Genomic DNA, 26,216 nt, shown 5'->3' with positions numbered 1-26,216 from the left:
GAACCCGAGTCTCCCACATTGTAGGCAGACGCTTTATCTTCTGAGCCACCAGGGAAGTCCATCCTATTACTTAATGATGGTCGCCAAATGATGATTTTGTTTCATTCCTTCTTCATTTATTAGTCGGCATCCTACTGTAAGAGATTTCTCATCTCTCCATTTACTTATTTACATCACCATCGATCATGGATTCTTGTTTTACTCAGTTATAATCTGTTATTATCATTATTTAGTTTTAATCAAATTGGCCCAACTTTGAGGTTGGTCATTTTAACCTGTCAGTGAAGTGCACAAGAAATCTCCTTCCGCAGCCTAAGGAAAGTGACGGGCCTAAGAATGCACTTCAATGATCGCTTCCGCTCAATTAGCGCAGAATCAAATCCTGGGGAGGTTCGGGAGTCTCAAGGCCCCCCAGCTCTCTCTGAGCCTCACCGCACAGGACCTCCAGTCCAAGTCTCAGGTCTGAGCGACTCTCGTCCGCGGACGCCGTCGCCCAATCCTGGGCTTGCCCCGCCTCTTTCGCGACCCTTGCCCCGCCTCCCCGCGCCGATTGGCCAGGACGCCAGCCGCCGCGCACTGAAGACCCGGAGAAGCGGAGTTTGTCCGAAGAATGGAGCCCCGCGGCCCTTCTGCGCATGCTCGCGAGGAACCCGTGAGTGCGCTCCTAGAGGCTGGCTCCCCGGCGGGGCGCCGCGCGCTTCCTACGGCCCGTGGGGCGGCGCGCACGACACGGGGCTCGCTCCCGAGAGGGCAGGTGGGGGCAGGGAGTGGACGCCCGGGTTGCGGTGGCCGGAGGGGCCTGGGCCGGAGGTCGACGCCTGTGGCTGCAGCGGCCCGAGGCCAGAGGACCCGCCGCGCGGCTCGGTCTCCGGAGAGGGAGGGCCCCGCTGTTGTCGCCGCCCGGCCGGTGCCCGGTGAGGACGGGCCCCAGCGGATCGGGGAGGGTCTCGGGTCCCTTGGCGTGGCTGCGCCCCCAGCCGGGTTCTCCCGGGGGTCCCCAGGGCTGCTGATGCTGGGGAGTGGGGTGTCGTCGGACTCTTACGTCCCTCGATCAGGCCACCTCCTTGTCCTTCACCTGCGATTCGCAGTCTCCTTTCTCCTCCCCCGCAACCCACCCGACCCCCGGGACTGAGCCCCGACACCCCAAGTCAGGGAGCCCCACATGGGCTAGCCTTTCCTTGATCGTGTCCGCCCCACCCAGTACTGCCCCCGCCCTGGCATCCACCCCAGCCCCATCCCGACTTTGCAGCTCCGAAGGTCCAGTGACCTTGCACTTTTTGCTGTTGTTACACCTGCTTTCACTGCTGAATATATAGATTGCCTGTTGGTTCTTTCAAACTTTTTAGACTCAACCTACAGTGAGAAATATATCTGACATGCCTGTAGATGCCTATTACTGAAAGAGAAGTTTAAAGGGAGATTCTTACCCCAACTTCACATGACGCAGCCAGATCTACTCTACGTGTCTATCCTATCTTGTTCTAGTCTATTCTCTTCTTTCCATTTTTTAAAAAAGACTATTGCTAATCCATTCAACTGATTTCAGGATCTAATGAGTCTGACCAGTTTGAAGCCCTTGCTTTATCCACCACAGGGGTCCGAAACAGCCTGACACGACTGAGCACACACACGCGCGCGCGCGCGCGCACACACACACACATACACACACATTCGCTTCCATTACCCCTTGCATTTGGAGGATGCTGAACTCCAGTAACAGATAATCACGTGTAAACTTCGGTTCCAAAGAAAGGGTATATTTTTTATCATTCTGACTTTAATGCTTTTCCAGGCCAAAATCATTTCTAAGACTTAGTTCAGTTCAGGCAGTTTTACCTTGTTCCTCTCCCAAAAGCTCCTAGATGGACTTGGGGAAGCTGGAGGCTAGATTGTGGAGGGTTTATAATGGAGATGGACACCACTGTCATTGGAGAAGGAAATGATTTGAGCTGAGCTTTAGGAAGTCAGTACTTTGTAGGGAGAATCTGGATGCTGGGCAGAAAGGCAGTTGAGGAGATGGTGGGGGAACTTCCCTGGTGGTCGAATGGCTAAGACTCTGCTCCCAGTGCAGGGGACCTGGGTTCAATCTCTGGTCAGGGAACTAGATCCTGCATGCTACAACTGAGTTCCCAGACCCAGACCCTCAGGTCCCTGCAGCCAAATTTAAAAAAAAAAAAAAGGAGGCAGAATTTCCCTGGTAATCCAGAGGCTAAGACTCTGTGATTCCAATGCAGGAGGCCCAGGTTTGATCCCTGGTCAAGGAACTAGGTGGTGAAAGAATCTGCCTGCTGATGCAGGAGTCTCAGGCTCCATCCCTGGGTCAGGATGATCTCCTGCAGAAGGAAATGGCAACCCACTCCAGTATTCTTGCCTGGGAAATCCCGTGGACAGAGGAGCATGGCGGGCTATAGTCTGTGGGGTCACGAAAGAGTTGGGCACGACTGAGCACACACACCCAGGGAACTAGTCCCCCCCACCTCAACTGAAAGTCCACACACCGCAAGGAGATCACCAGTGCTGGGATGACGACCAGAGAGCCCACACACTGCAACCAAGACCCGGCCCCTCCAGATGCATGCAGAAATATTTATTTAAAAAGGGAGGTGGTGGGAGAGGAAGCTCCAAGGTGATGTGGGGTGGGAGGGCGTGGAAGATGGTGTGACCCAGTGTCCAGAGACGTGAGGATGAGTTAGGCCAGATACAGGAAGTGTGGAAACCGCCACGATTGTGATCTACGGGGGTGAAGAGATTTGGGGCCGGGAGTCCCATTAGCTGGAATCTCCCTTTCTGTGCCCTCTTCCTCTAAATTGCTTTGGAGCAGTGGTCCTCAGGGGACATTCAGCAAACCTGGGTGTTCAGGATTTGAGGGATGCGACTGGCATCTCCCAGGTGGCACTGATGGTAAAGAACCTGCCTGCCTATTCAGGAGACTCAAGAGATTTGAATTTGATCCCTGGGTCAGGAAGATCCCCTGGAAGAGGAAATGGGAAACCACTCCAGTATTCTTGCTTGCAAATTCCATGGACAGAGTAACCTGTGGGCTACAGTTCATGGGGATGCAAAGAGTCGGGCACGACTGAGCACACAGTGGCATCTCGCAGGCAGAGGCCAGGGATGCTGCTGAACATTCTTCATTCCACAGGATAGCCCTACGACAGAGAATTATCTGGTGCAAAAGGTCAGCGATGCTGAGGTTGAGAAGCCCTGCTTCGGAACAGAATCCTTAATCTTTGAGGGGATCAGTGCCACCTTCACCTCTCCCAGCATTAATGCCCGTGTGCACACTTGGAGACCACGTACAGATCACAGGAGGGCCCGTGAGCCAATCAGTGTGCATGTCCTAGTCGGGGGCGGGCAGCTTTAAGAATCATCCAGGACCTTTTTCAAACGTCAGGACCTTTGCACCTCCCCTTTCTACCATTCGGATCCCCTCCTGGGCCTGGACAATGTACTCCTTGTTCTTATGTGATGTTTGTTGTTCAGTCATTCAGTCATGTCCGACTCTTTGTGACCCCCAAAGAGTGCAGCATGCCAGGCTTCCTGTCCTTCACCATCTCCTTGAGTTTGCTCAGACTCATGTCTATTGAGTCAGTGGTGCCATCCAACTTTCTCATCCTCTGTCACCCCCTTCTCTTATGTGATGACTCAGTTTATGGAAGAATTTCACATGCAGTATCTCATTTGCCACTTTTCCTGTTTCCCAGGTGAAATCAGTCCAGAGATGTGATGGGATTTGCCCCTGGTCTCCCACCCAGCAAGCCCCCGCTGATAATGGGTGTTGGCGGACCGTGAAGGTGGTTCTCACTTGTCTATGAAGGTAATTCTCTTGCTCCTTCATCAGCAGCTGAGTGGGGATCTTAGGGCTTGAACCCACTGGTGTTTGAAAACAGTTTGCATGTAATATTATGTGTCTCTTGGGTGTTGGGTTTATCAGAGCAGGCAATCTGAGTATTACACTCAAATTTGCTGTGTACCTTGATTTGGGAGGGGAGGAAAAGAGAATCAGAGAGCGATTAACCGTAAAACTGTGAGGTTCTCGCACTTTCCATTCACATCTGCCTGACTTAAAAATACTTTCATCACTCTTTACAGAGTGAAAATAAAATATTATAAAACAAACACATTAGGGCCCAAGTATTTACCTCCAAACAGTGATCATCCAAAAATAGAAAAAAATTTAAATCCACCTAGAACAAGTATACAAATGTAATGCAAATAGAAGTTTTATAAAAATAATGCTTACTTTTATTACATGCAATGCAGGTTAGTTATTTCCTATGTGATTTTTAAAATTGCTGACTGGGGACTTCTCTGGTGGTTCAGTGGCTAAGATCTGCACTTCCAGTGCAGGGGCCAAGGTTCGATCTCTGGTCAGGGAACTAGACCCCACAAGCTGCAGCTAAAGATCCCACTAACCCTAACCCCTAACCCTGACCCATGCTGCAATGAAGACTGAAGATCCCGAGTGCCACAACTAAAACCTGGCACAGCCAAACAAAATAGTAACATAAATTTAAAATACAAGTAAACAAAATTACAGACTGGAGCCCACAGATTATAATACCAATGACCAGGGAGATTTGAAAAGCAGAGGCTTAAGACCAAAACAGAGGAAATGAAACTCTTTCATGCAGATATAAAATGAACGTGTATTCAGGCTTTTGCTTAACCCGTTAATCCAGAAACCAGTAAGATCTTAATAACCAGTTTGCAAGGGAATCCAAAGAAGATTCTGGAAGACTATAGGTCAGGAGTATTGACATGAATGCGTACATGGAGGCAAACCTGGAGAAACTGCTTACTCATCTGCATTAATGTCCATGGTGAGAAAGCAAGGACGGGTCTGCAGGCTGGAACTATTTGCCTTGTTCTGTTGCCCGTGCGTGCAGAGTTATAAAAGCAGCTCAAAGGCAACAGGAGGCTAGAGTGGTATAACCTGAAAGGCTGTGCTCCAGACAAAGCCCAATTTTCCACTGATGCACAGATTTCCCCTACAGCCTCATAATTTCAATGAAAAATATTTTTTGCATGAAATGAGGGTGGTCCTGTCAGATGGGATGGGAGGTCCGATCACTTACACAGGTGTGGCACGCTTGCTAATTCACCTCGCAGGCCTTCTTGTGTTTGCTTTGCTGGAAGTCTCTGTAAGGAACCTCAGTTTGGACTTTTAAAAGTCTGGTATATGTTATCCCAAGGTACTGAAGCCATGCCCAGCAAGTTTTCTCCCCCAGATTTCATCTGTACTACTTAAAAATTTGGGCAAATTCCACTCTTCTGGAGGTCCCCAAAATACCTTAAGGTGTCTGAGACCTGTTAGATTGTTATTAAAGGATCATTTTAACAAGATGCAATCATGACTCTCCCATCGTTGTAAAAATAAACAAACATTAACAATTCTGTTTAACACTCTAATGAAGGAACCTGTACGTTGTGACAGATGAAATAATGTGTGAGAAACACTTCACGTGATGCCCTGCACAAAGAAAACGTCAAATCCTTCTCAGTGTGGCCACGGATCTTCCAGCCACCGAACCTCAAGGGCATATAGTCCAGTGTTTCACAAAGCTGAGTCCGTGATCAACCAGGACCAGAGCCTCAAGGGGTACTTGTTAAAAATCCAGATTCTTGAATCTGACTCTAGACTCACCCTCACAATATTGGATGGGAAATCGAGGCATCTGAATTTTTTTTTTTTTTAAACAGTGAAAGGTTTATTGCAGGGCCAAGCAAGGAGAATGGGTGGCTCATGGTCAGAAACCGCCCCCAACCTCTCCACGACTTTCAGGGGAAAGTTTCTATAGGCAAAATTTGGGGTAGAGGCTGCAAGGTGCGTGACTTTCTTCTAATTGGCTGGTGGGGAGGTAACCAGGCAGAGCTCCAGGAATCTCCAGCCCCAAGCATCTGCATTTTTATTAAGTGCTCTGATAAAAAGTAAATTTAAAAATAAAAGTATCAAACACCCTAAGTAATTCTTACAGAGACCAGAATTATATACACAAATAATTGAAATAAAAGCTTCATGAAAACTGAACTTAACCTCATTGTATGGGTGCACCCTTTGTGTGCTGTTTTTTAAACACCGCTCTTCAGCAGGGTTTCTCAGCTTTAACCTTGCTGCTGTTTTAGACCGGATCCTTCCTCCTGGGGTGGTGGAGACTCCCTGAGATCTGAGCCACATCCTTGGCCCCCACCCACGGAGGCCAGGAGCCTGTCCTGCACCCTACTTGTGACAGCTGGAAATGTCTCCTGACCTTGCCACGTGTCACCTGGGGGCCAGACCACCCTGACTGAGAACCACCAGCCTTAACCCTTGTCCATCATCGATACCTGTCAATACCTATGGGTTAGAATCCTCAACTTGAATCATTTTTAACTTATTTTAGTAGTATAAGCCCTGAAAACAGACACAGAAGGTTCGCACGCTGGCTGTCCTTTAGCAGCCAGCTCCCCTGGTCACAGAAACCTAAAAGTGAGCCTCAGTTTCCTCCTCTGTGAGTGAAAGAAAGTGAAAATGAAAGTCGCTCAGTCATGTCTGACTCTGTGACCCCCATGGACTGTAGCCCACCAGGCTTCTCTGTCCATGGGATTCTCAGGTGAGAATCCTGGAGTGGGTAGCCATTCCCTTCTCCAGGGGATCACTCCCAACCCAGGTCTACCACATCGCAGGCAGATTCTTTACTGTCTGAGCCACGAGTGAATGAAAGAACAGCAGGCCTAATGGATGCAGGTATTTGAGAGATAAAATGAAATAACCTATGCAGAGCCCTCGCCTAGCCCCAGGCACCTCAATGGCATTTGGTGACTTTGAGGCATTGTAACCACAGTCCTTCGGATTCCTGAAGCGCATGTGGTCGGAACCCACCTGGGAAAACAGAAAGTGCTGGAAGGTTTCACTGGGAGTTGCATAGCTCTCCCTGCTGGTGAAAGCTGAGAAGCTAAACCGGAAATGGCTTAGCAGCAGTGCAGCAGCTGGGGGTGGGGGCGCTGAGCAGACAGCGCTGGGGCAGCCACGCCAGGCAGGTAGCTTCAGGGACACCCTCCTTGCTCCCTGCGCCACCCTCCAGTCCCCCACGGTGGCTCCTGGTGGCCAGAACAGCTGGAAGCCACAGTGTATTAGATGCTCAGTCATGTCTGACTCTCTGTGACCCCATGGACTGTAGCCCACCAAGATCCTCTGTCCGTGGAATTCTCCAGGCAGAAATACTGGAGTGGGTTGCCATTCCCTTCTCCAAGCCACAGTACTAAACCATAAAATAGCTGGTACGTAGGGCCAATCAGTGCAGCTCTGAAGGCCTGGCTCTCACTACCCATGTGGTCCTGGGCCACTCGCTTCAGGTCCGAGACCGTTTCCCCAGAAGCAGAGGGGACAGTGGTGCAGAGATCAGTGGATCCCCACACTTGAGGTACCCGTGATGTCATAGGCTGTTTGTTCTTAGCTCAGGTCCCAGCTCGAGGCCCAGCCCCATGGCTCTGGGTCGGAGCGCCCCCTTGGTGTCCCCTCCTCTGCTCCACCCACTCCCTTCTCTCTCTGCTTCCACCCAGAAGGCCTATGGCTCACTTATTTTCTCTGTCAACTTCCACTGTGTCTATAGGTTTGAAACTTGGGTTTTCAAAATCCTTTTATTTTGAGTTAATATTAGACTCTTTAAAAAAACATTGCAAAAAATATATATAAAGAATTCCCCTGAGTTTATCACCCAGTCTCCCTGAATGTCAACATCTTACCAAACATGCAGTGACCAAGTCTGGGAAATCCATGCTGGTCCCATACCATTAACCTGAACTATTGACCTTAAGCACATTTCACCAGCTTGTCCCCTCCGTCCTTTGTCTGTTCTCAAATCCCGTGTTGCATCTTATCCTTGTGTCTCGTTCGTCTCCTCCAGTGACAGGTCCTCAGTCTTTTTTTCTCCGTGATGACCTTGACACTGTGACACGTCCTGGTCAGTCGTTCAGGCTTGTCTGGGGGTGCTCATCCGGGGCAGGAACATCCCCAGAGATGATGCTGTGTCCTCCTCGGTGTGTCTTGTCAAGGAGGTCATTGTGCTGGTGTGTCTTACTGCTGGTGAAGCTGGCCTTGAGCGCTCAAAGGCTGTGTCTGTGCGAGTTCTCCACTGTCAAGTCACTATCTCTCCCTTTGCAGTTAATACATGTCTTGGGGGAAGTCTCTGAGGCTCTGCAGGGCCCACAGCGGAGACCACAGGATTCTTGAATTTTCACTTGTTTCTCTGCCCCATGATCTGTATTCCTCTTTATCTTCTTTTATGACTCATCTTGCAAAGGAATGGAATCCCTGCTTTTCCTGAGAGATATGGAGTTAAAGAAAACAATTACCAAGCAAGGAGGTGCAGCTTATCTTTAAAGTGTGTAACATTTCCCCACTGAAAAGAGCTCATGCATATTGTAAACAATGTTGAGAAAACAGAAGAAATTTAATGGAAAAAAATAAATTGCTTTTCTTACTAGTTTTAATGTTGTGAGGTATTCCCTCCCAGTGATAGTTTTTTTTTTTTTTTAAGTCACAAATACATAAATTAGTCAATAAATAACAAATGTGACCAGACTTGAGATGAGCCAGAAGAAATGAAGTGTATTGAGGTCTAGAGGCAGTGTCACCATCCAAGGAGTATTTTGGTCTTTAAAAAAAAAATTAGCTTAGAAATTGTATTCTTTGCTGAATTTTTTCATTGGATTTTGCTTTCTACCTAATATATTTTGTAAATACAAGCTTTTTTTTTTTTTTTTGAAGTCTTCCTGAATTATTTGTCTAACATGGAAAAACTCCCAAGTCTAGTTCCATAAACACTGTGTGCATGCTAAGTCCCTTCAGTCGTGTCTGACCCTTTTCGACACCATGGACAGTAGCCCACCAGGTTCCTCTGTCCATGAGATTCTCTATGCAAGAATACTGGAATGGGTTGCCGTGCCCTGCTCCAGGGGGCTTTCCCCACCCAGGGATTTAACCGGTATCTCTTAAAGTCTGTCTCCTGCACTGGCAGGTGGGTTCTCTATCACTGGCGCCCCCTGTAGTGCATCTGAGTCTACCAAGGAGGCTGTACTTTTGAAGAGCAACATCACCCTCTCGTGGCTCTTTTGTGGTATTGCGCTGAGGAGTTAGATTTGTGTCCATGTTTGGGGCCTGGTTACACAACATAATACTTCGGTCCTTTAGGAGGGATCCATCTGGTCTGCAGGTGGGGGCCTCCCACTCTGTAAAGAGGAATAAAATAGCAAACATGTTGAACACATGCATGTGCCACAGAAATTTAAATGCATATTAAAGACACTAACACAAGAATGGAAACAAGTGCATTTGAGTGGCAGAATTGAGGATAATTTATCAGTGCTACATTCTCAACACTTAAAAGTGTTTTCAATAAAGTTTTACAATATAATATTAACAACTTACAAAAATATATTAATATACAGTCCATGCCCCCTTGCCCTGCTGCAACTTTTGTGAGGAAACCAAGCCGAAGAGTGAGAAAAGCCTGTTTATGGTGAATACTGTTTTTTATCCAAGTGACCCTGGGGACTCGAGTCATACCTATAATGATTTGGTTTTTTTGGCTGCACTGCTTGGCTTCCAGGCTCTTAGTTCCCAGACCAGGGACTGAACCTAGGCCAACGGCTGTTAAAGCACTGAGTCCTAGTCCAGGGAACTCTGTAAGGATTTTTTTAAACAACTTTATTGAGATATGATTCACATAGCATACAATTCCCCCATCTAAAGTGTAGAATTAAGTGTTTTTAGTGTATTCACAGTCAACTTTATAATATTTTCATTCCCCTAAGAAGAATCCCTATTTTCCTTAGCATCACTCCTGAATCTCCCCCTCCTTCCTGTCCAACCCCCGTCAACCACAAATCTCATTTCCGTCCCTAGTAGACATCTTACGTAAATGGATTCATACCACATGCTGATTTTAGCATCTGGGATCTTTTGCTGAGCATACTGTCTTCAAGGTTCATACACATGGTAACATGTATCAGAACTTCATTCCTTTTGTTTTGTTGTCTAGTTGCTCAGTCCTGTCTGACTCTTCTGCGACCCCATGGACTCTAGCCCAACAGGCTTCTCTCTCCATGGGATTTTCCAGGCAAAGTGGGTTGCCATTTCCTTTTCCAGGGGATCTCCCCGACCCAGGGATCAAACCTGTGTCTCCTGCTTGGTGGGTGGATTTTTTTTTTTTTAACCAGTGAGCCACCAGGGAAGCCCTCATTCATTTCAAAGGCTGAATAATTCCATTGCATGGATAGACCACATACAGGCCAGACCAGGTGTTTGGGAAAGAAGCATGGATTTTGGATTAGCCCAGCAGGTGCTGATCCTGCATTCAGGCCAAAGAGGAAGACTGTGGTCTGAAGAGTTCGGGGGCAGGTGCTAGACGGCCTGGTGGAGAAGGAAGGGGTGTGGACTACTCCAAAAAGTCTAACTATTGAAGGGAGGAGGGGTTTTGTGAGCTTTTGTTTTAGGATTGAGGAGAGGTAAGAAGCTTAGGCATCATTGACTCAAAGGACATGAGTTTGAGTAAACTCTGGGAGATGATAAAGGACAGAGAAGCCTGGTGTGAGTCAGACAACGACTGAGCAACAACGAGAAGCTTAGGCCTGAGAACTCTAAATGCAAAGACCCAGAGGAGGCAGAGAGGTTTGGGGACCAGGGAAAGCAGATCGTTCAGATGTAGAAATGGCCCCCGTCTGGGGGTACCAAGGGAACTGGATTGGACACTTCGTTCTCCAAACCAGGATAAAGTTTATCCAGACAGGTATGAGTCATTAGAGCTTAGGAAGCATTCATCTTCAATGGATGAACTGTGAAAGAGAAATTGTAAAATTTGGAATCATGGAGGAATAACTTTCATCAGAAATGTGCGTTGTGTGGAAAACCTCATTCATCAGTATGATAGATGGAGCATTACTATGTATCGTTTGCTATAGTTGTGGGTTTTTTAAAAATAATTTTATTTGCATGTGTGGTAAAATAAACATAATGAAAATTTACTACTTTAACCACTTTTAAGAGACAGTTCAGTGGCATTAAGTACATTCACATTGTTGTTCAATCATCACCACCATCCATCTCCAGAAATTTTTCATCTTCCCAAACTGAAACGGTCCCCATGAGTGCATGTGCAGTCGTGTCTGACTGTGACATAGCCCACCAGGCTCCTCTGTCCATGGGATTCTCTACACAAGAATGCTGGAGTGGGTTGTTGAACCCGCATCTCCTCTCCCATGTCTCCTGCACAGGTGGGTTCTTTACCTGGGATGCCCCAAATGGTCCCCATTAAACACTAACTCCCCCTTCCTCCTCCCTGCCAGCCCGTCAACCACTGTTGGACTTTCTATCTCTGTGAATTTGACTACTGTAGCTCCATCATATAAGTGGAATCATAGAGCATTTGTCCTTTTGTGTTTGGCTTATTTCATATTACAGATTCTTAAAATGCACAATTCTCATTTGATATCCGTGTAAAGGAGTCGTATAATATTTTGTTCCTCTCACTGAGTTACCAGTCTTTCAAATGTGAGCATCTGAGGGATTTAAAATTTGTGTTGGATGACCCTTAGAGTTCAAGAGTTCAAAAGCACTCTGAAATTGGATATTTCACAGTTCAGTTCAGTCACTCAGTCACGTCCGACTCTTTGCGACCCCATGAACCGCAGCACGTCAGGCCTCCCTGTCCATCACCAACTGCTGGAGTCTACACAAACCCATGTCCATTGAGTCGGTAATGCCATCCAACCATCTCATCCTTTGTCATCCCCTTCTCCTCCTGACGTCAATCTTTCCCAACATCAGGGTCTTTTCAAATGAGTAACCTCTTCGCATCAGGTGGCCAAAGTATTGGAGTTTCAGCTTCAGCATTAGTCCTTCCAATGAACACCCAGGACTGATCTCCTTTAGGATGGACTGGTTGGATCTCCTTGCAGTCCAAGAGACTCTCAAGAGTCTTCTCCAACACCACAGTTCAAAAGCATCAATTCTTCGGCGCTCAGCTGTCTTTATAGTCCAACTCTCACATCCATAAATGACTACTGGAAAAACCATAGCCTTGACTAGACGGACCTTTGTTGGCAAAGTAATGTCTCTGCTTTTTAATATGCTGTCTAGGGTGGTCATAGCTTTTCTTCCAAGGAGCAAGCGTCTTTTAATTTCATGGCTGCAATCAGCATCCGCAGTGATTTTGGAGCCCCCCAAAATAAAGTCAGCCACCGTTTCCACTGTTTCCCCATCTATTTGCCATGAAGTGATGGGACCAGATGCCATGATCTTAGTTTTCTGAATGTTGAGCTTTAAGCCAACTTTTTGACTCTCCTCTTTCACTTTCATCAGGAGGTTCTTTAGTTCTTCTTCACTTTCTGCCGTAAGGGTGGTGTCATCTGCATATCTGAGGTTATTGATATTTCTCCCGGCAATCTTGATTCCAGCTTGTGCTTCCTCCAGCCCAGCATTTCTCATGATGTACTCTGCATATAAGTTAAATAAGCAGGGTGACAATATACAGCCTTGACGTACTCCTTTTCCTATTTGGAACCAGTCTGTTCCATGTCCAGTTCTAACTGTTGCTTCCTGACCTGCATACAGGTTTCTCAAGAGGCAGATCAGGTGGTCTGGTATTCCCATCTTCAGCATTTTCCACAATTTATTGTGATCCACACAGTCAAAGGCTTTGGCATAGTCAATAAAGCAGAGATATTCCACATCCATTAGTATTATTCCATCTATCAAAAAGTCAAAACTGACTGTGTTCAGTTGCTTGCCAAGAATATCAGTTATTGCTGCTTAACAAATGAGCCCTGATCTTACTGGCTCAAAATAACAGTAGTTTATTATTGATCAGAGTTCCATGGGGTGCCTGGGGCACTTTCCCCTGGCTCTTTCTTGTGGTTACACGCAGCTGGAGGGTCGCAGAACTTGATAGTGGAAATGGCCTCCCTCCAGGCCTAGCAGTGCCTCCATCCCCTGTGTGTGGCCCCTCATATAGCTTCCTTCCCTGGCAGTCTCAAGGTCCCTGTCTGAGAGGGTGGCCCCCCACAGCAAGCTTCTGCCATGCTGTATTGGCTACAACAAGTGACCAGTCTGGGCTGGAGACAAGTTCAGGTTCAAGACCACATATCAGAGGAGCCTGCATACTTTATGGGAGGATTTGTGGTCATTAAACAGTCTACACTTTAAGGCCCTTTAGTGGTTGAGAATAGGAACCCTCAATCAAATCTAAATTGAAGCCCGTTGCAAGGACCCAAGGCTTTCCACAGCCTGTGGTCAGCCACAGTTCGAGGTCTTTTGTTACACTGGAAGTTATTCCATATCCTCTGAGGTACATGCATAGTGCTTAGTCGCTCAGTCATGTCCCACTGTTTGCGACTCCAAGGCCTGCAGCCTGCCAGGCTCCTTTTGTCCATGGGGATTCTCCAGGTGGAGTGGGTATATTTTAAGCTTTGTAAACAGAAGCTTCAGTTGAGAGAATTACACTGACTCGGGGTGCCCATGACTCTGGGTGCAGTTCCACCGGAATGTGGGGGTTTTCTGTCGGAAGGCTTAGACCTCTGATCACCTGAGACTGAGGTCGGGGTCCTTGCTGCCTCCACTGAGGGCCGAGCGCAGGGTCCCGTAGGAACGTGCGTGCTGGGTGGGAAGTGACCGCAACCTTTTGGCGGCCTGAGCTGTCTGAACGACCTGTGGAAGGGAGGGCCGGCTCCCTGCGGCCTTTCGCCGTGTCGTGGGAAGGACGCGGGGTCGACACCTCGTTCCTGAACCCCTCAACCCCGAGCGCTCAAGCCCCGGAGGCGGGCTCCCGGCGGACGGACGTGCGCTGGGGCCAATCAGCGCGCGGGGGCGGGGCTCCTCGCGGGGGCCTTTCCTGCCTCTGCCATCACACGTGACTCCGGGTCCCCAGGGCCGCCGCGCCGGCCTGTGGGGCGGGGTGGGCAGGGCCGGGGAAGGGCCACACAGGGGCAGCAGGGGTTGGAGGATGACACTAGAGGAAAGACCTGACTGGGGAATCCGTCAGGCGTCCCTTTACCTGTTTCCAGGATTTCCTTGAGTCCCCGCCTCAGCTGCTGCCCTCGGTGGCCTTGGCTCTGCCTCCACGGGGACCCAGGAGCGCCGCGCGTGGTCTGATAGACCTTGGGGAGCTGCTTGTGGGCCCCAGACCAGGAAACGCCACGCGGCAGGAATGGTGGACCTGGGCATCGGGACCACAGAACACAGAATGGGGGTGACAGCTCACAGACGGGGAAGCCGAAAGGTTGAGGTCCGATTCTGGGCTGTTACTGAGTGGTGGAAAAGACCCTGACATGCATCCCACCCAGTCCCCCAAGAAGACAAAACGGTCACTGATCCCCCTACACCAATGCCCCAGGGCCCAGGTCTCCAGGCCAGCCCTGTCCCTGGCAGCCATCCTTTCTGCTTTTCCAGACCAGCAGCCAGGGAGCCCTCAGTGACCACGGCTCCTCTGGACACCTCCACAACCCCGTCCTCACTCAGCTGGGGCAGCGTCAGCACCAGCTCAGACAGAAGTTGCTGCCCTTCTGGGTGGCCTGGGCCTCTGGCCTGGGATGGGAACTGGATCTATTTGTGAATCCAGAGTCCCGCCTCCCAGGGCCAGGCTCCCCTCTGGGGTCTGCAGAGTGCCCTGGGGGCCCAGCCCCCGCTCCTGGTGACACAGAGTGTCGGGGTGAAGGGCAGCGGGCCTTCTGGGAGGGTCAGTGGCCTGAGCTCACATCCCCCAAGTGCTTCACCCTGACGCCCGTTGCTCAGGAAGCCCAGCTCCTGTTATCCTGGACCAGGCAGCCCAGGTGCAGTGCAGGGTGGGCCCTGGACCAGCTCAACCAGACCCCCAGCTCTGCTCCATGGCCGTGTGCCTCCGTGTTCTCATCTGTAACCTGGGTTGATGAGAATGATCAGCTTCCATAATGTGGGATGAAGGTTAAAAGGGAAAAACCCGTGGAAGCACTCCACCCTGAGCTCAGCACCCGTGGGCCTGGATTCCCAGTAACTCATGGCTGTCAGTACCTCGGTCACCCCAGCAGCGCCTGGAGAGCCCTGTTTCTGGCACATTTTACAGATGGGAGTGAGGTTTGGCGGGGGAAGGTGATGGTCCTGAGGCTGCCAAGATGGCAGACATGCCGGCTCCAGTTCTCCAGCACCATCTAGGTCCTTCCCCAAGGTGGGGCGGGTGTGGGGGGCACAGGGCAAACCCACCTGCCCTGACCTCCAGCCCAGATTCCTCCTGAACTCTGGCCCCTTCACTGATGGGACTTTTTTTTCCCATGTGAGATCTTAGTTCCCCAACCAGGGATCAAACCTACGCCCCCTGCATTAGAAGGGCAGGGTCTTATCCACTGTACTGCCAGGGACATCCCTGCTGATGAGATTTTGCCTCCTCCCTTAGGACAGAGCCCCTGGACTGCCAGGTTCCCAGGGAGGTGAAGGACAAATCCTTCTGAGACCTGAGCGTGGCCCGGGGGCCCGGCCGCCCATCCCAGAATGCCCCTGCCCGAGCCCAGCGAGCAGGAGGGCGAGAGTGTGAAGGCCGGCCAGGAGCCCTCCCCTGAGCCCCCTGAGTCGGGCACAGATGTCGTCCTCGAAGCCCCCACGAAACCCATGGAGTTCTCTGAACTGGTCCTCCTGGCAGCCTCCACTAAGAGTGGGGATGGAGTGGACACCCAGCCCGAAGAAGTACACTGTGTCCTCACCCTGGAGATGGCTGACCCTGACACTCTGGCCGGGAATCCCCAAATCCTGCCAGTAGAGGAACAGTGTGGGGTGGTCCAGCCAAGGCCCCAGACCCAGGCACTGAAACCCAGCAAGCCAAACATTGGTGAGTTCCAAGCCAGCTGCCCCCAACCGGCCACCTTTGTGGCCCTGTGTGCTCAGAATTGGGCTTTTCCAGCAGGGTGACCTTGGCCATCCCTTCCCTGCTCTGAGCAGGGCTTCCCTGACCTTGTCCCAGGCCGGTGGGATGATGGCAAGAAAGCATCCCTGGGCGCCCCAATCCCTGCGTTCCCATCCATGCCCCTGGCTGAAAGCCTTGCTCAGTGTCAGCTGACCTGCCCCCCACCTTGTCTTCTGCAGTCACCCAGCCCCTGGAGTTCCTGAGGACCCCGTTTGGGGGCCGCCTGCTGGTGCTGGAGTCCTTCCTGTACAAGCAGGAGAAGGCCGTGGGGGACAAGGTGTACTGGAAGTGCCGTGAGCACACTGAGCTGGGCTGTCGGGGCCGGGCCATCACCCGCGGCCCACGGGCCATGATCATGCGGGGCCACTGCCACCCGCCCGACATGGAGGGCCTAGAGGCCCGGCGCCAGAGACAGAAGCTGCCCGGCCCGGCCCTGCCTGAAGGCTTGGCGGGTTCCGAGGGCCCCGGCAGCCAGGTGGAGGAGCCCCTGGAGGGGGCGGGCCCGTGGCTGTGCCCCGTGGAGCCAGAGCCGACCCCAGGCCCAGCGCTGAGCATCCCAGCCCCGGAGGAGGACGAGGGGCTCCGAGCCCTGGCACTGCTGAGATTGCCCCCGAAGAAACGCTCGACGCTGGGGAGCAGTGAGTGCCCCCCACCCTGGCCTTACCCTTGAGCAGGCGGGAACCACGCCCCTTTCTTCTGCCCAAAGACACAGCTGAGTCCTCTGTGGGTTCTTAACACACCCAAAGTAAAAAAACGATTTTAAAAATATAATCATTAAGCCCGTCGGGGTAGAAGCGGTGCTCATGGACCGGGCAGCCCAGGACCTCCTGGAGCTTCCTGAGGCACAAACCTGAGGTCTGTGGGCCCCACGGAGTGTTGGCAACCTTTGAAGTTTGGGGAGGTGGGCCTGGTGGGAGACGTGAGCTTCATGGCCCAGGTTCAAGGTCTGGCCCCACCTGACGCGCCTGGGCAGCCTTGGTGAAGTTCTGCAGGTTCACAAGATAGGCGATGGCTTTGCTGTAAGGAGACTGGGCACTGATGGGCGGGAAATGCCAGCCCTAGTCCAGCGTGTGTTGTCCTGAGTCATTGCTAGATGGAGTCTTTGCAGAGGTTTTTATTCTTCATCTGTTTGTTGGCTTTCATTTTGTTTTTGCAGAGGTTTTACTAGCAGTCCCTGGGAGGTGGGCTTGGTCCCTGAGGCTGTGGGCCTCCTAACCTGGAAAGGATTGAAGAGTTCAGGGATTTAAGGGGCTGCGGGCAGGGCGTGTGTCTCCCATGGTGTGTCTTCTGGTCCCATTTTATTTTATGGAGTGTGCCTGTGTTATTCAAAAACTAGATCCAATTTTCAAATAAACCCTAAGCAGAAGTATGTCTGGGAGTGACACGTCAGAGCCGGCTCAGCCCTCCCCTGGGGGTGGTGCTTGACACCGCCACCCACACACACCCCCTCCCCCCACGGCACCTGCCCCGAGACCACCCCCTACTGGCCACCAGGAGAGGGGCACGGTCTCTTTGGCTCACTGGGCAGGCGGTTCGCGGGGAAGCACCTGGAGCCCCACGGCAGCGGGCACCCACCCAGCCGCCTCCCCGCTTCCCTCTCCAGGAGGGCCCCCGCCCCTGGAGTTCCTGAGGACCTGCTACGGGGGCAGTTTCCTGGTGCACCAGTCCTTCCTGTACAAGCGGGAGAAGGCCGTGGGGGACAAGGTGTACTGGACGTGCCGGGACCACACGCAGCATGGCTGCCGCAGCCGGGCCATCACCCAGGGCCATCGGGTGACTGTCATGCGGGGCCACTGCCACGCGCCCGACATGGAAGGCCTGAAGGCCCGGCGGCAGCAGGAACGGGCCATGGTGGCACTGAGGGCCCAGCCAGGCGGCCCCGGGCGCCCAGAGGACAAGCCGCTCCAAGGCGTGGACAGCCTGCTCTACCGCAGAGGGCCCGGGCCCCTGACACTCACCAGGCCCCGGCCCAGGAAGCGCCCGATGGCCAACGACGAGGACCTCCCGGCCGATCCCCAAGGCGAGGAGGACGAGGATGAGGACCCGGGTGAGTCCACACCCACTGGACCGGGCCTCCCTCCAGTCTTGCTCCCCAAGGTCCCAGGAGGCAGGAGGGGGCGACACCAGGCCCGACCTGGCCCCCGGCCCTCCCAGCTCCTGTCCCAGGTTCCCCCCACCCACCCACGCTCCCATCTCTCCCCAGGAGGCCCTGAGTTCCTGAGGACCCCTCTGGGGGGCAGCTTCCTGGTGTACGAGTCCTTCCTCTACCGGCGGGAGAAGGCGGCCGGGGAGAAGGTGTACTGGACGTGCCGGGACCAGGCCCGCATGGGCTGCCGCAGCCGCGCCATCACCCAGGGCCGGCGGGTGACGGTGATGCGAGGGCACTGCCACCCACCTGACCTGGGGGGCTTGGAGGCGATGCGGCAGCGGGAGAAACGCCCAGGCACAGCCCAACGAGGAAGCCCAGGTTGGTCAGACAGGCGGGGTGGGGGGTGGGGGAAGCCTCGGTGGAGAGGCAGGAGACCCAGACTGCCCGCTGTGCCCTCTTGACCTCCAGCAAGCATCCTCCCGTCCTTACTGGAAACTTCTGGAAGGTTGCAGCTCCCTCCTGGCTTCTCCCCTCCCCGTCCTCCTCCCCCTCCGCTCCCACCCCCACCTCACCTCATCCCCTTCTTCTCCCTCCTGCCCAGACCAGCCCGGAACCTCTGCACACCTGATCAACCCAGGCTCCCTTTCCTCCGTCTCGTCTTTTCCTTTCTTGTTTCGCATGTATAGGATTTATGGCGGTGGTGGTAGTTTAGTCGCCAAGTCGTGTCTGACTCTTGCAACCCCATTGACTGTAGCCCGCCAGCCTCCTCTGTCCGTGGGATTCTCCAGGCAAGGATACCGATGTGGATTGCCATTTCCTTCTTCAGGGGATCTTCCCGATCGGGGAATCGAACCTGGGTCTTCTGCATTGTAGGCAGATTCTTTACCAGCTGAGCTACAAGGGAAGACTACAATAGGATTTATAGAGGAAGCTGATTGCACAGGGCAGTTTCTCATTTTTCTAAGAGGGGAGGGCTAAAGGTGACACGGTCCTGTAATTGCTTTGCTCTCCCCCAGCACCTGCCATCATCCCTCAGGGCTGGGCAATGAGGGTCCCGGGCCCTCCTCCCACCTTCGATGGCCCCACAGGGCCTGTGTCTGACCCTCGCAAGGCCCCAGTAACTCGCATGTTAATGTCTTGCCAAGAGCGGCCTTGGCCCGGCCCTCTCTGCTCCCTGGGGCTCTCCGCTCAGGTCTGTCCATGACTCCACCTGCCTCTCCTCCTGGGTTCCCAGTCCCAGACTTTGCTGAGTCGCCTTTAGAGCCTGGCTGGCCCTAAAATTCTCTCAAACTCGAGACCTTCTTTTTTCTTCCCGACTCTTTTTGTCCCATTTCCTTGTACCTTCTGTGTACCTGGGGATGGTCTCACCCCTTGCCATCCTCACCCCCAACTCCCATCCTGAGTAACCGCTCAGCTCCTTTGTTCTTCCCCTCTTCTCAGAAGCCTGCCTCCTTCCACCGTGTCAGCTGGTCTTTTATCCCCTCATTGCCTGTTGACCTCCGACCAGAGACGGGGGCACCCAGCAGGTCCCCACCATGCTGCCCCCTCCTCTCAACGCAGCTACTGTACTTTTGTTCTATGAACCGTCCCAGGACCAGGCTGTTTGTGGCTCCTTCTCGGTGGCCATCTGGTCTCTATGCTCGGGACTGCTCCTATGCACGTGGAGGGTCTTTGCCTGAAGGTGTAAGGTCGTGTCTCTGTTCCTGGGGTGCGTTGCTGTGCTGGGGGCACTCGGGGCCTTTTCATGTCCTTCACTCATGGAAATTTCCTCATATTCCCTGACGTTCAACTCCCCATTTTTCACACACTTTGATTGTGCTTTCCAGTCCTTCAATTTACTTTCTAACTTTTGCTCTCATATTCGAGCCCCTTTTTTACCCATTGTCCCAGAGCACAAAGCCCATCCCACCCCCACCAGCCCCTGGCAGCAGCCTTGTCTCACAGCGCCTTTTCTCTGTGGGCCTCTTTGGTCCCTGCCTTTTAGGGTAAAGCTTGTCTTTCTCTTTCTTTTTTTTTTTTGTCAACAGGTGAGATTTCCCAAGCAGGTACATGCCATTCACTTCCATTTTCTGTCGCTCTCACAGTTGTATAAGCAGCACAAATTGAAGGGGAATGATTTTTTTTGGCGGGAGACATGCTACACAGCTTGCAGGATCTTAGTTCCCCAACCAAGAATTGAACCCCTGCCCCCCGCAGTGAAAGTGAGGAGTCCTAAGCACTGGACCTCCAGGGAATTCCTGGGAATGATTGTTGTATACACTTTAAATTGCTTTGCATGGTCTCATATGAGATACTTGGTGTAAGAATCCTGACTCTTCGATTGTGGAAGGTGTGAGACTCTTTGGTCATGTGTCCAGCGGTCCTTGGCTGTCTGCCAGGTTGAAGGTGGGCCCACATACTCTATATGTGGGCACCAATGGGGTGACGCGAGAGATCCCAGTGCTCAGTGCCCAGCCTGGCTGCCAGCTCCAGGGACTCGGACGGGGAAACAGGGTGGCCTGCAGACTTCCTCCTCCTCTCCCCATGCCCCCCACACTTCCTCCCCAAGACGGACACCTGTCTCATTGCCCTTCAGGCAGACAGCCCTTGCCAGTCTGCTGTTTACGGCCTGCCCTTGGCTCAGCCGCTGGACTCTGCCTGTTCTGAGAGTGTCCCCCGCAAGCTGGGCAAGCCCTTGCTTTGCCAGCTCTGTGACCAGGTGCCCCCTCTGCCCAGCCTCTAACCTGCGTCAGCCTCTCTGCCCTCCCCTCCCCACCTTGAATCTCCAGTTTGTGCCCTGTGCCTTTTCCATTCTCAGTTTTCATGAGTGCAGGGAGAGCAGAAACGTGCCCCCGTCCCATACCTTCCCTCTGGCCACACACCACCCCCCCTGACGGCTGCCACCCCCGCTCCTGACAGACCCCCCAACCCTTCTCCCTTGCATGATCCCCATTTCTGGATGGCAAGAAGGGAGTTCTTGAATCAGAACCTCCTGGGTCCCCCTCTCAACACCTCGGAACAGCAGCCCACCCTCCCTGCCTTCCTCCCCTGACGCCATCCCATCTCTCCCCAGGAGGCCCTGAGTTCCTGAGAACCCCTCTGGGGGGCAGCTTCCTGGTGTACGAGTCCTTCCTCTACCGGCGGGAGAAGGCAGCTGGGGAGAAGGTGTACTGGACGTGCCGGGACCAGGCCCGCATGGGCTGCCGCAGCCGCGCCATCACCCAGGGCCCGCGGGTCATGGTGATGCGCAGACACTGCCACCCGCCCGACCTAGGGGGCCTGGAGGCACTGCGGCAGCGGGAGCAGTTCCCCAGCCCGGCCCAGAGGGAAGGCTCAGGTGCGGGTCGGGGGCATGGGGGCGGGCGGGGGCTGGGGCTGGTCTCCCTGGGGACAGCCAAAGGCTCGGACTGGAGGGAGCCTGGTGGGACAGTCCTCCTGTGGCCCAGGTGGGGTGGGTCTCTCCCCCTGGGCAGTGAGCTCCCAGAGGGAGGGGCCACACGTGGGCCCTACACTCCCACGCTGGTCCTGGTGGGGCTGGGCTCTCAGAGGGAGACCCCCTCGGAGGGCTGGAGAAGGCGGCGGGGCAGGGGTGATACTGGGAGCCATGGGAAGTGCTCCCAGACCTGGGGGACCCTCTGTCTGCCCTTCTCTCCCCACCCCCACTTCTGGCCACCCCAACCCCAATATGTCATGAGCTTTCAGTTCGGATTCTTAAAAGGTCTCCTAAGGGAGAATTTGACTAGTCATCAGCTGGTCAAGGGATGGGTGGCCCCAGAGCGGGGAGGCCCCTGGTGCACTGTCTAGACCAACCTCGGGCCTTCCAGAGTGTTCCAGTCCAGCCCTTGCCCTGGGGCGCCTGCCAGCCGGCGTGAAAGTCAAGTTGGGTCAGTAGGGGCCTGTAGGAAAACTCAGGGTTTGGGCGGCCATGGGCCCAGCCTCCCTGGTAGCCCCAAGGCCCTCAGACAGACAGCCCACACCCCAAGGTGACAGGGCTGAGGTGGCCTGAGCTTCAGTCCCCAGGGCCCTGCGGTGCAGGCTGGGGTTGGGGCGCAGGGTCCCTGCTTTTCTGTCTGGAGCTCTGTGCCCGGCTTCCGGGGTCCTGCCCAGGCGCCCCACTCACACGGCATGTTCCTTTCAGAAACCCCCCAGCCCCTGGAGTTCCTGAGGACTTCCCTCGGAGGCCGGTTCCTGGTGTACGAGTCCTTCCTCTACAGGAAGGAGAAGGCGGCCGGGGAGAAGGTGTACTGGATGTGCCGGGACCAGGCCCGTAAGGGCTGCCGCAGCCGCGCCATCACCCAGGGCCCGCGGGTGACGGTGATGAGAGGGCACTGCCACCCACCCGACCTGGCGAGCCTGGAGGCACTGCGGCAGCGGGAGCGGCTCCCCAGCCCGGCCCAGCAGGAGGACCCAGGTACAGTCAGGGCCGGGGATGAGGCTGTCTGCCAGGCCGAGGTTCAGACACCCCAGGGGGCCAGCCATCTGGGGAGCTTTGTTCCCTGGGCTTCCTGCCTTTCTAGTCTCCTACCCTGCCTCCCACTGGCTGCTTCTCCTGGATCGAGAAACACACCTAAGTCTGTCCCATACCTTTTTTTGGTGGGGGTGGGGGGGCGGCTCTGAGATCTTCATTCCCCACCAGGGAACTGAACCCACGCCCCCTGCACTGGTGTGGCCTCTTTGAGATCTAGTTGCCTTCCAATCTTTTTGGTGACAAGGTGAAGCCTGACTCGCAATCTCCAATAGCTTATATTACCTGGCATAGGTAGTTTGGGGCTTCTTTGGTGGCTCACCTGGTAAAGAACTTGCCTGCCAATGCAGGAGACACAAGAGACGCAAGAGTTCAATCCCTGGGTCAGGAAGATCCCCTGGAGAAGAAAGTGGCAGCCCACTCCAGTATTCTTGCCTGGAGAATTCCATTGACAGAGGAGCCTGGTGGGCTACAGTCCATGGGGTCGCAAAGAGTCGGACACAACTGAAGCACACATGCACACAGTTAGTTTGGGGCATCAGAAAACCAGAATTCCCAATGACTTCCCCAGTCAGAGTCATTCCACCTGGTTTTCTTCACCCTTAAGGCCTTGAGGTCATTGTTCCAAGGGGTGTGCCTTTGCCTCTGGCAACTTCAACAAGAGAAGTATTAATCCATGTTTTCACTGTTTTTCCCTCAGAAAAGGTAAAACTTCTGCCTGAAGTTCAACTATGCTTCGAGACGTGTGCTCCTGACTGCCAGCAGAGCTTTGGGTAACTATATTGGTTATCTAATTAATGCTGCATCACAAATTACGCCAAAGCCTCAAGACTGAGAACAGCAAATACTTACTGCCTTTCACAGCGTCCGTGGGTTGAGATTTCAGAAGGGGCTAGTTGGGATAGTTCTGGCTCTGGGTCTCTCGTGAGATTGAAGGGAAGGTGTCCATGAAGGTCAAGCTTTCAGTCATCTTAAAGCTTGAGGAGGGGGGCTGGAGTAGGTGTTTCCAAATGACCTGTTCATTCACAGGGCTGTGGGCTGGAGGCCTACACCATGTAGACCCCTAAGGGGCTGCTTGAGTATCCTCAAACAGGACAGCTATTTTCCCCCAAAATAAGCAATCCGAAGGAGGGAGTATATTAGCAAGCAGAGACATCACTTTGCTGACAAAGGTCCATGTAGTCAGAGCTATGGTTTTTCTAGCAGTCATGTACGGATGTAAGAGTTGGACTGTAAAGAAGGCTGAGTGCCAAAGAACTGATGCTATCGAACTGTGGTGCTGGAGAAGACTCTTGAGAATCCCTTGGACTGCAGGGAGATCAAACCAGTCAATCCTAAAGGAAATCAACCCTGAATACTCATTGGAAGGACTGATGCTGAAGCTGAAACTCCAATACTTTGGCCGCCTGATGTGAAGAGCTGACTTATTGGAAGAGATCCTGATGCTGGGAAAGATTGAAGACAGGAGGAGAAGGGGGCGACAGAGGATGAGATGGTTGGACGACATCATTGACTCAATGGACTTGAGTTTGAGCAAGCTCCGGGAGTTGGTGATAAACAAGGAGGCCTGGCGTGCTGCAGTCCATGGGTTCGCAAAGAGTCGGACATGACTGAGCAACTGAACAACAAGTGAGGGAGCAGAGCAATAAGGAGGCCACCACCTACAGCAGAATTCACATTCTTCTCAAGCACACGTGGGACATTCCCCAGGACGGACCACATGTAGGCCATCAGACAAGACCCTTCAAATTTAAAAGGACTGAAATCATAGAGTGTGTTGTCTGACCACAGTGGAGTGACATTAAAAGTCAATAACAAAAATTTGGGTAACTCATAAATACATGAAAGTTAAACAACATATTTGTAAATATATCCAGTGACTCAAAGAAAATTACAAGGGAAATTAGAAACTACTTCGAGAGACTTCCCTGGTGGTCTTAGTGGTTAAGACTTCATGTTCCAATGCAGGGGACCTGGTTTGATCCCTGGTCAGGGAACTAGATCCCAACTCATCCTGTAAGGCTGCCGATAGCCTGGCACCAAAACCAAGCAAAGACATCACAAGAAAAGAAGACTAGAGAACGATATCTCTTAGGAATACAGACACAAAATTTCTCAGCAAAACACTGCAAACTGAATCCAGCAAGTGAAAAGGATCCTACACCATGACCAAATGGGAATTATGCCAGGAATCCAAAATTGCTTCCTCGTCTGTAAGTCAATATCATACAAGCTTGTATACAGAAAAGATTTAACACAGCAGGCCGGCAACTCCTGTCCTTAGAACAGCCTGTTTGTAAGGCTGACCCTGAGCTTCCAGGGTCCAGATCAGGATGCTTCCAGGGTTTGACTGATACTGTTCCTAAATGATGACAGTTGCTCACTCTTCTGTTTGTACAAAGAATTTGGTTTTTGCTGAACACTTGCTTTTCTTCATGGGCTTCCCTGGTGGCTCAAATAATAAAGAATCCGGCTGTAATGCAGGAGTCCTAGGTTCAATCCCTGGGTTGGGAAGGTCCCCTGGAGGAAGGCATGGCAACCCTCCAGTATTCTTGCCTGGAGAATCCCATGGACAGAGGAGCCTGGCAGGCTATAGTTGTAGCCCACCAGGCTCCTCTGTCCATGGGGTTGCAAAGAGCTGGACACAACTGAGCAACTAAGCACTGCTTTTTTTCTGAGATTCTGGAATATCAGTAACTGTAGGTTAAAACAAGATATAGTTTATTCATACAATGAAATGTTGGTGCTGCTGCTGCTAAGTCGCTTCAGTCGTGTTTAACTCTGTACGACCCCATAGACAGCAGCCCACCAGGCTCCCCGTCCCTGGGATTCTCCAGGCAAGAACACTGGAGTGGGTTGCCATTTCCTTCTCCAATGCGTGAAAGTGAAGTCGCTCAGTCGCAACCAACTCTTAGCGACCCCATGGACCACAACCCACCAGGCTCCTCCATCCCTGGGATTTTCCAGGCAAGAGTACTGGAGTGGGGTGCCATTGCCTTCTCTGACAATGAAATGTTATTTGGCCATAAAAAGGAATGAGTTGCTGACATGCTACAACACGGATGAATTTCAAAAACATCATCAGAAGTGAAAGAGGCCGGACACACAAAAGGCCACACCGTGTGTGATTCCATTTCTATGAAATGTCCAGAATGGGCAAACCTATGGAGATAGAAAGTAGATTACAGTTTGTCTAGGGTGAGGAATGCTGGGGTGTCGTTAAAGGGCATGGGGTTCCTCTTTTGTTGTTGTTTTCTTGGCCACACCTCTTGGCTAGTGGTATGTTAGTTCCCCAACCAGGGATTGTACCCTGGGCCGTGGCAGGGGGAGCACCAAGTCCAACCCACTGGACCACCAGGGAGTTCCCCATCCCCTGTTTTCAAGGCACCAATGTGATGTGTGTGTATAAAAATTATCTAGTTGATGGTGATCTCTAGGGGGAAGGGATTATAGGAATCCTTAACTGTCCTTTTTATTTTTTTTCATTTTATTTATGCTAGGTCATTTTTTATTTTATTATCCTTAACTTTCTTCATTATCTCCTTCCGCCATGTTTGGATTTGCATGACGCACGGATGTTTCTGTGTCATCAGGAAGGTGGAAAGTACACAGCTCAACAGCGAGTCCCAGTGAGGCCAGCCTCTGACCTGACAGCAGAGAAGCCAACCCAACCTAACGTGTCGCCAGTGTCAAGGATGCTCCAGGTCCTCGCAGGACCCTGGCACTTCCCACCCAGTTAGATTTTGCTTGAAAAGCTTCTCTTTCATTCTCCAAAGCA

The 26,216-nt window shown here is 52.4% G+C and overlaps 1 protein-coding gene across 1 annotated transcript; it reads left to right on the top strand.

Annotated features, from left to right (window-relative positions):
* Positions 1-631: 631 nt before the first annotated feature.
* Positions 632-26,216, top strand: FLYWCH1 (FLYWCH-type zinc finger 1). The gene is made up of 10 exons (XM_055409283.2): positions 632-914; positions 3,705-3,817; positions 15,402-15,830; positions 16,085-16,543; positions 17,509-17,952; positions 18,109-18,372; positions 21,047-21,310; positions 22,112-22,384; positions 23,139-23,211; positions 26,032-26,216. The coding sequence occupies exons 3-10, from the start codon at positions 15,497-15,499 to the stop codon at positions 26,069-26,071; spliced, it is 2,151 nt and encodes a 716-aa protein (XP_055265258.2). The 5' UTR covers positions 632-914; positions 3,705-3,817; positions 15,402-15,496; the 3' UTR covers positions 26,072-26,216.

The sequence above is a fragment of the Moschus berezovskii genome, chromosome 27, assembly GCF_049115385.1.
Source record: "Moschus berezovskii isolate FMDL1 chromosome 27, NW_MosBer_1.0, whole genome shotgun sequence".
Taxonomy (NCBI): Eukaryota; Metazoa; Chordata; class Mammalia; order Artiodactyla; family Moschidae; genus Moschus; species Moschus berezovskii.
This window is presented reverse-complemented; position numbering and strand designations above follow the sequence as displayed.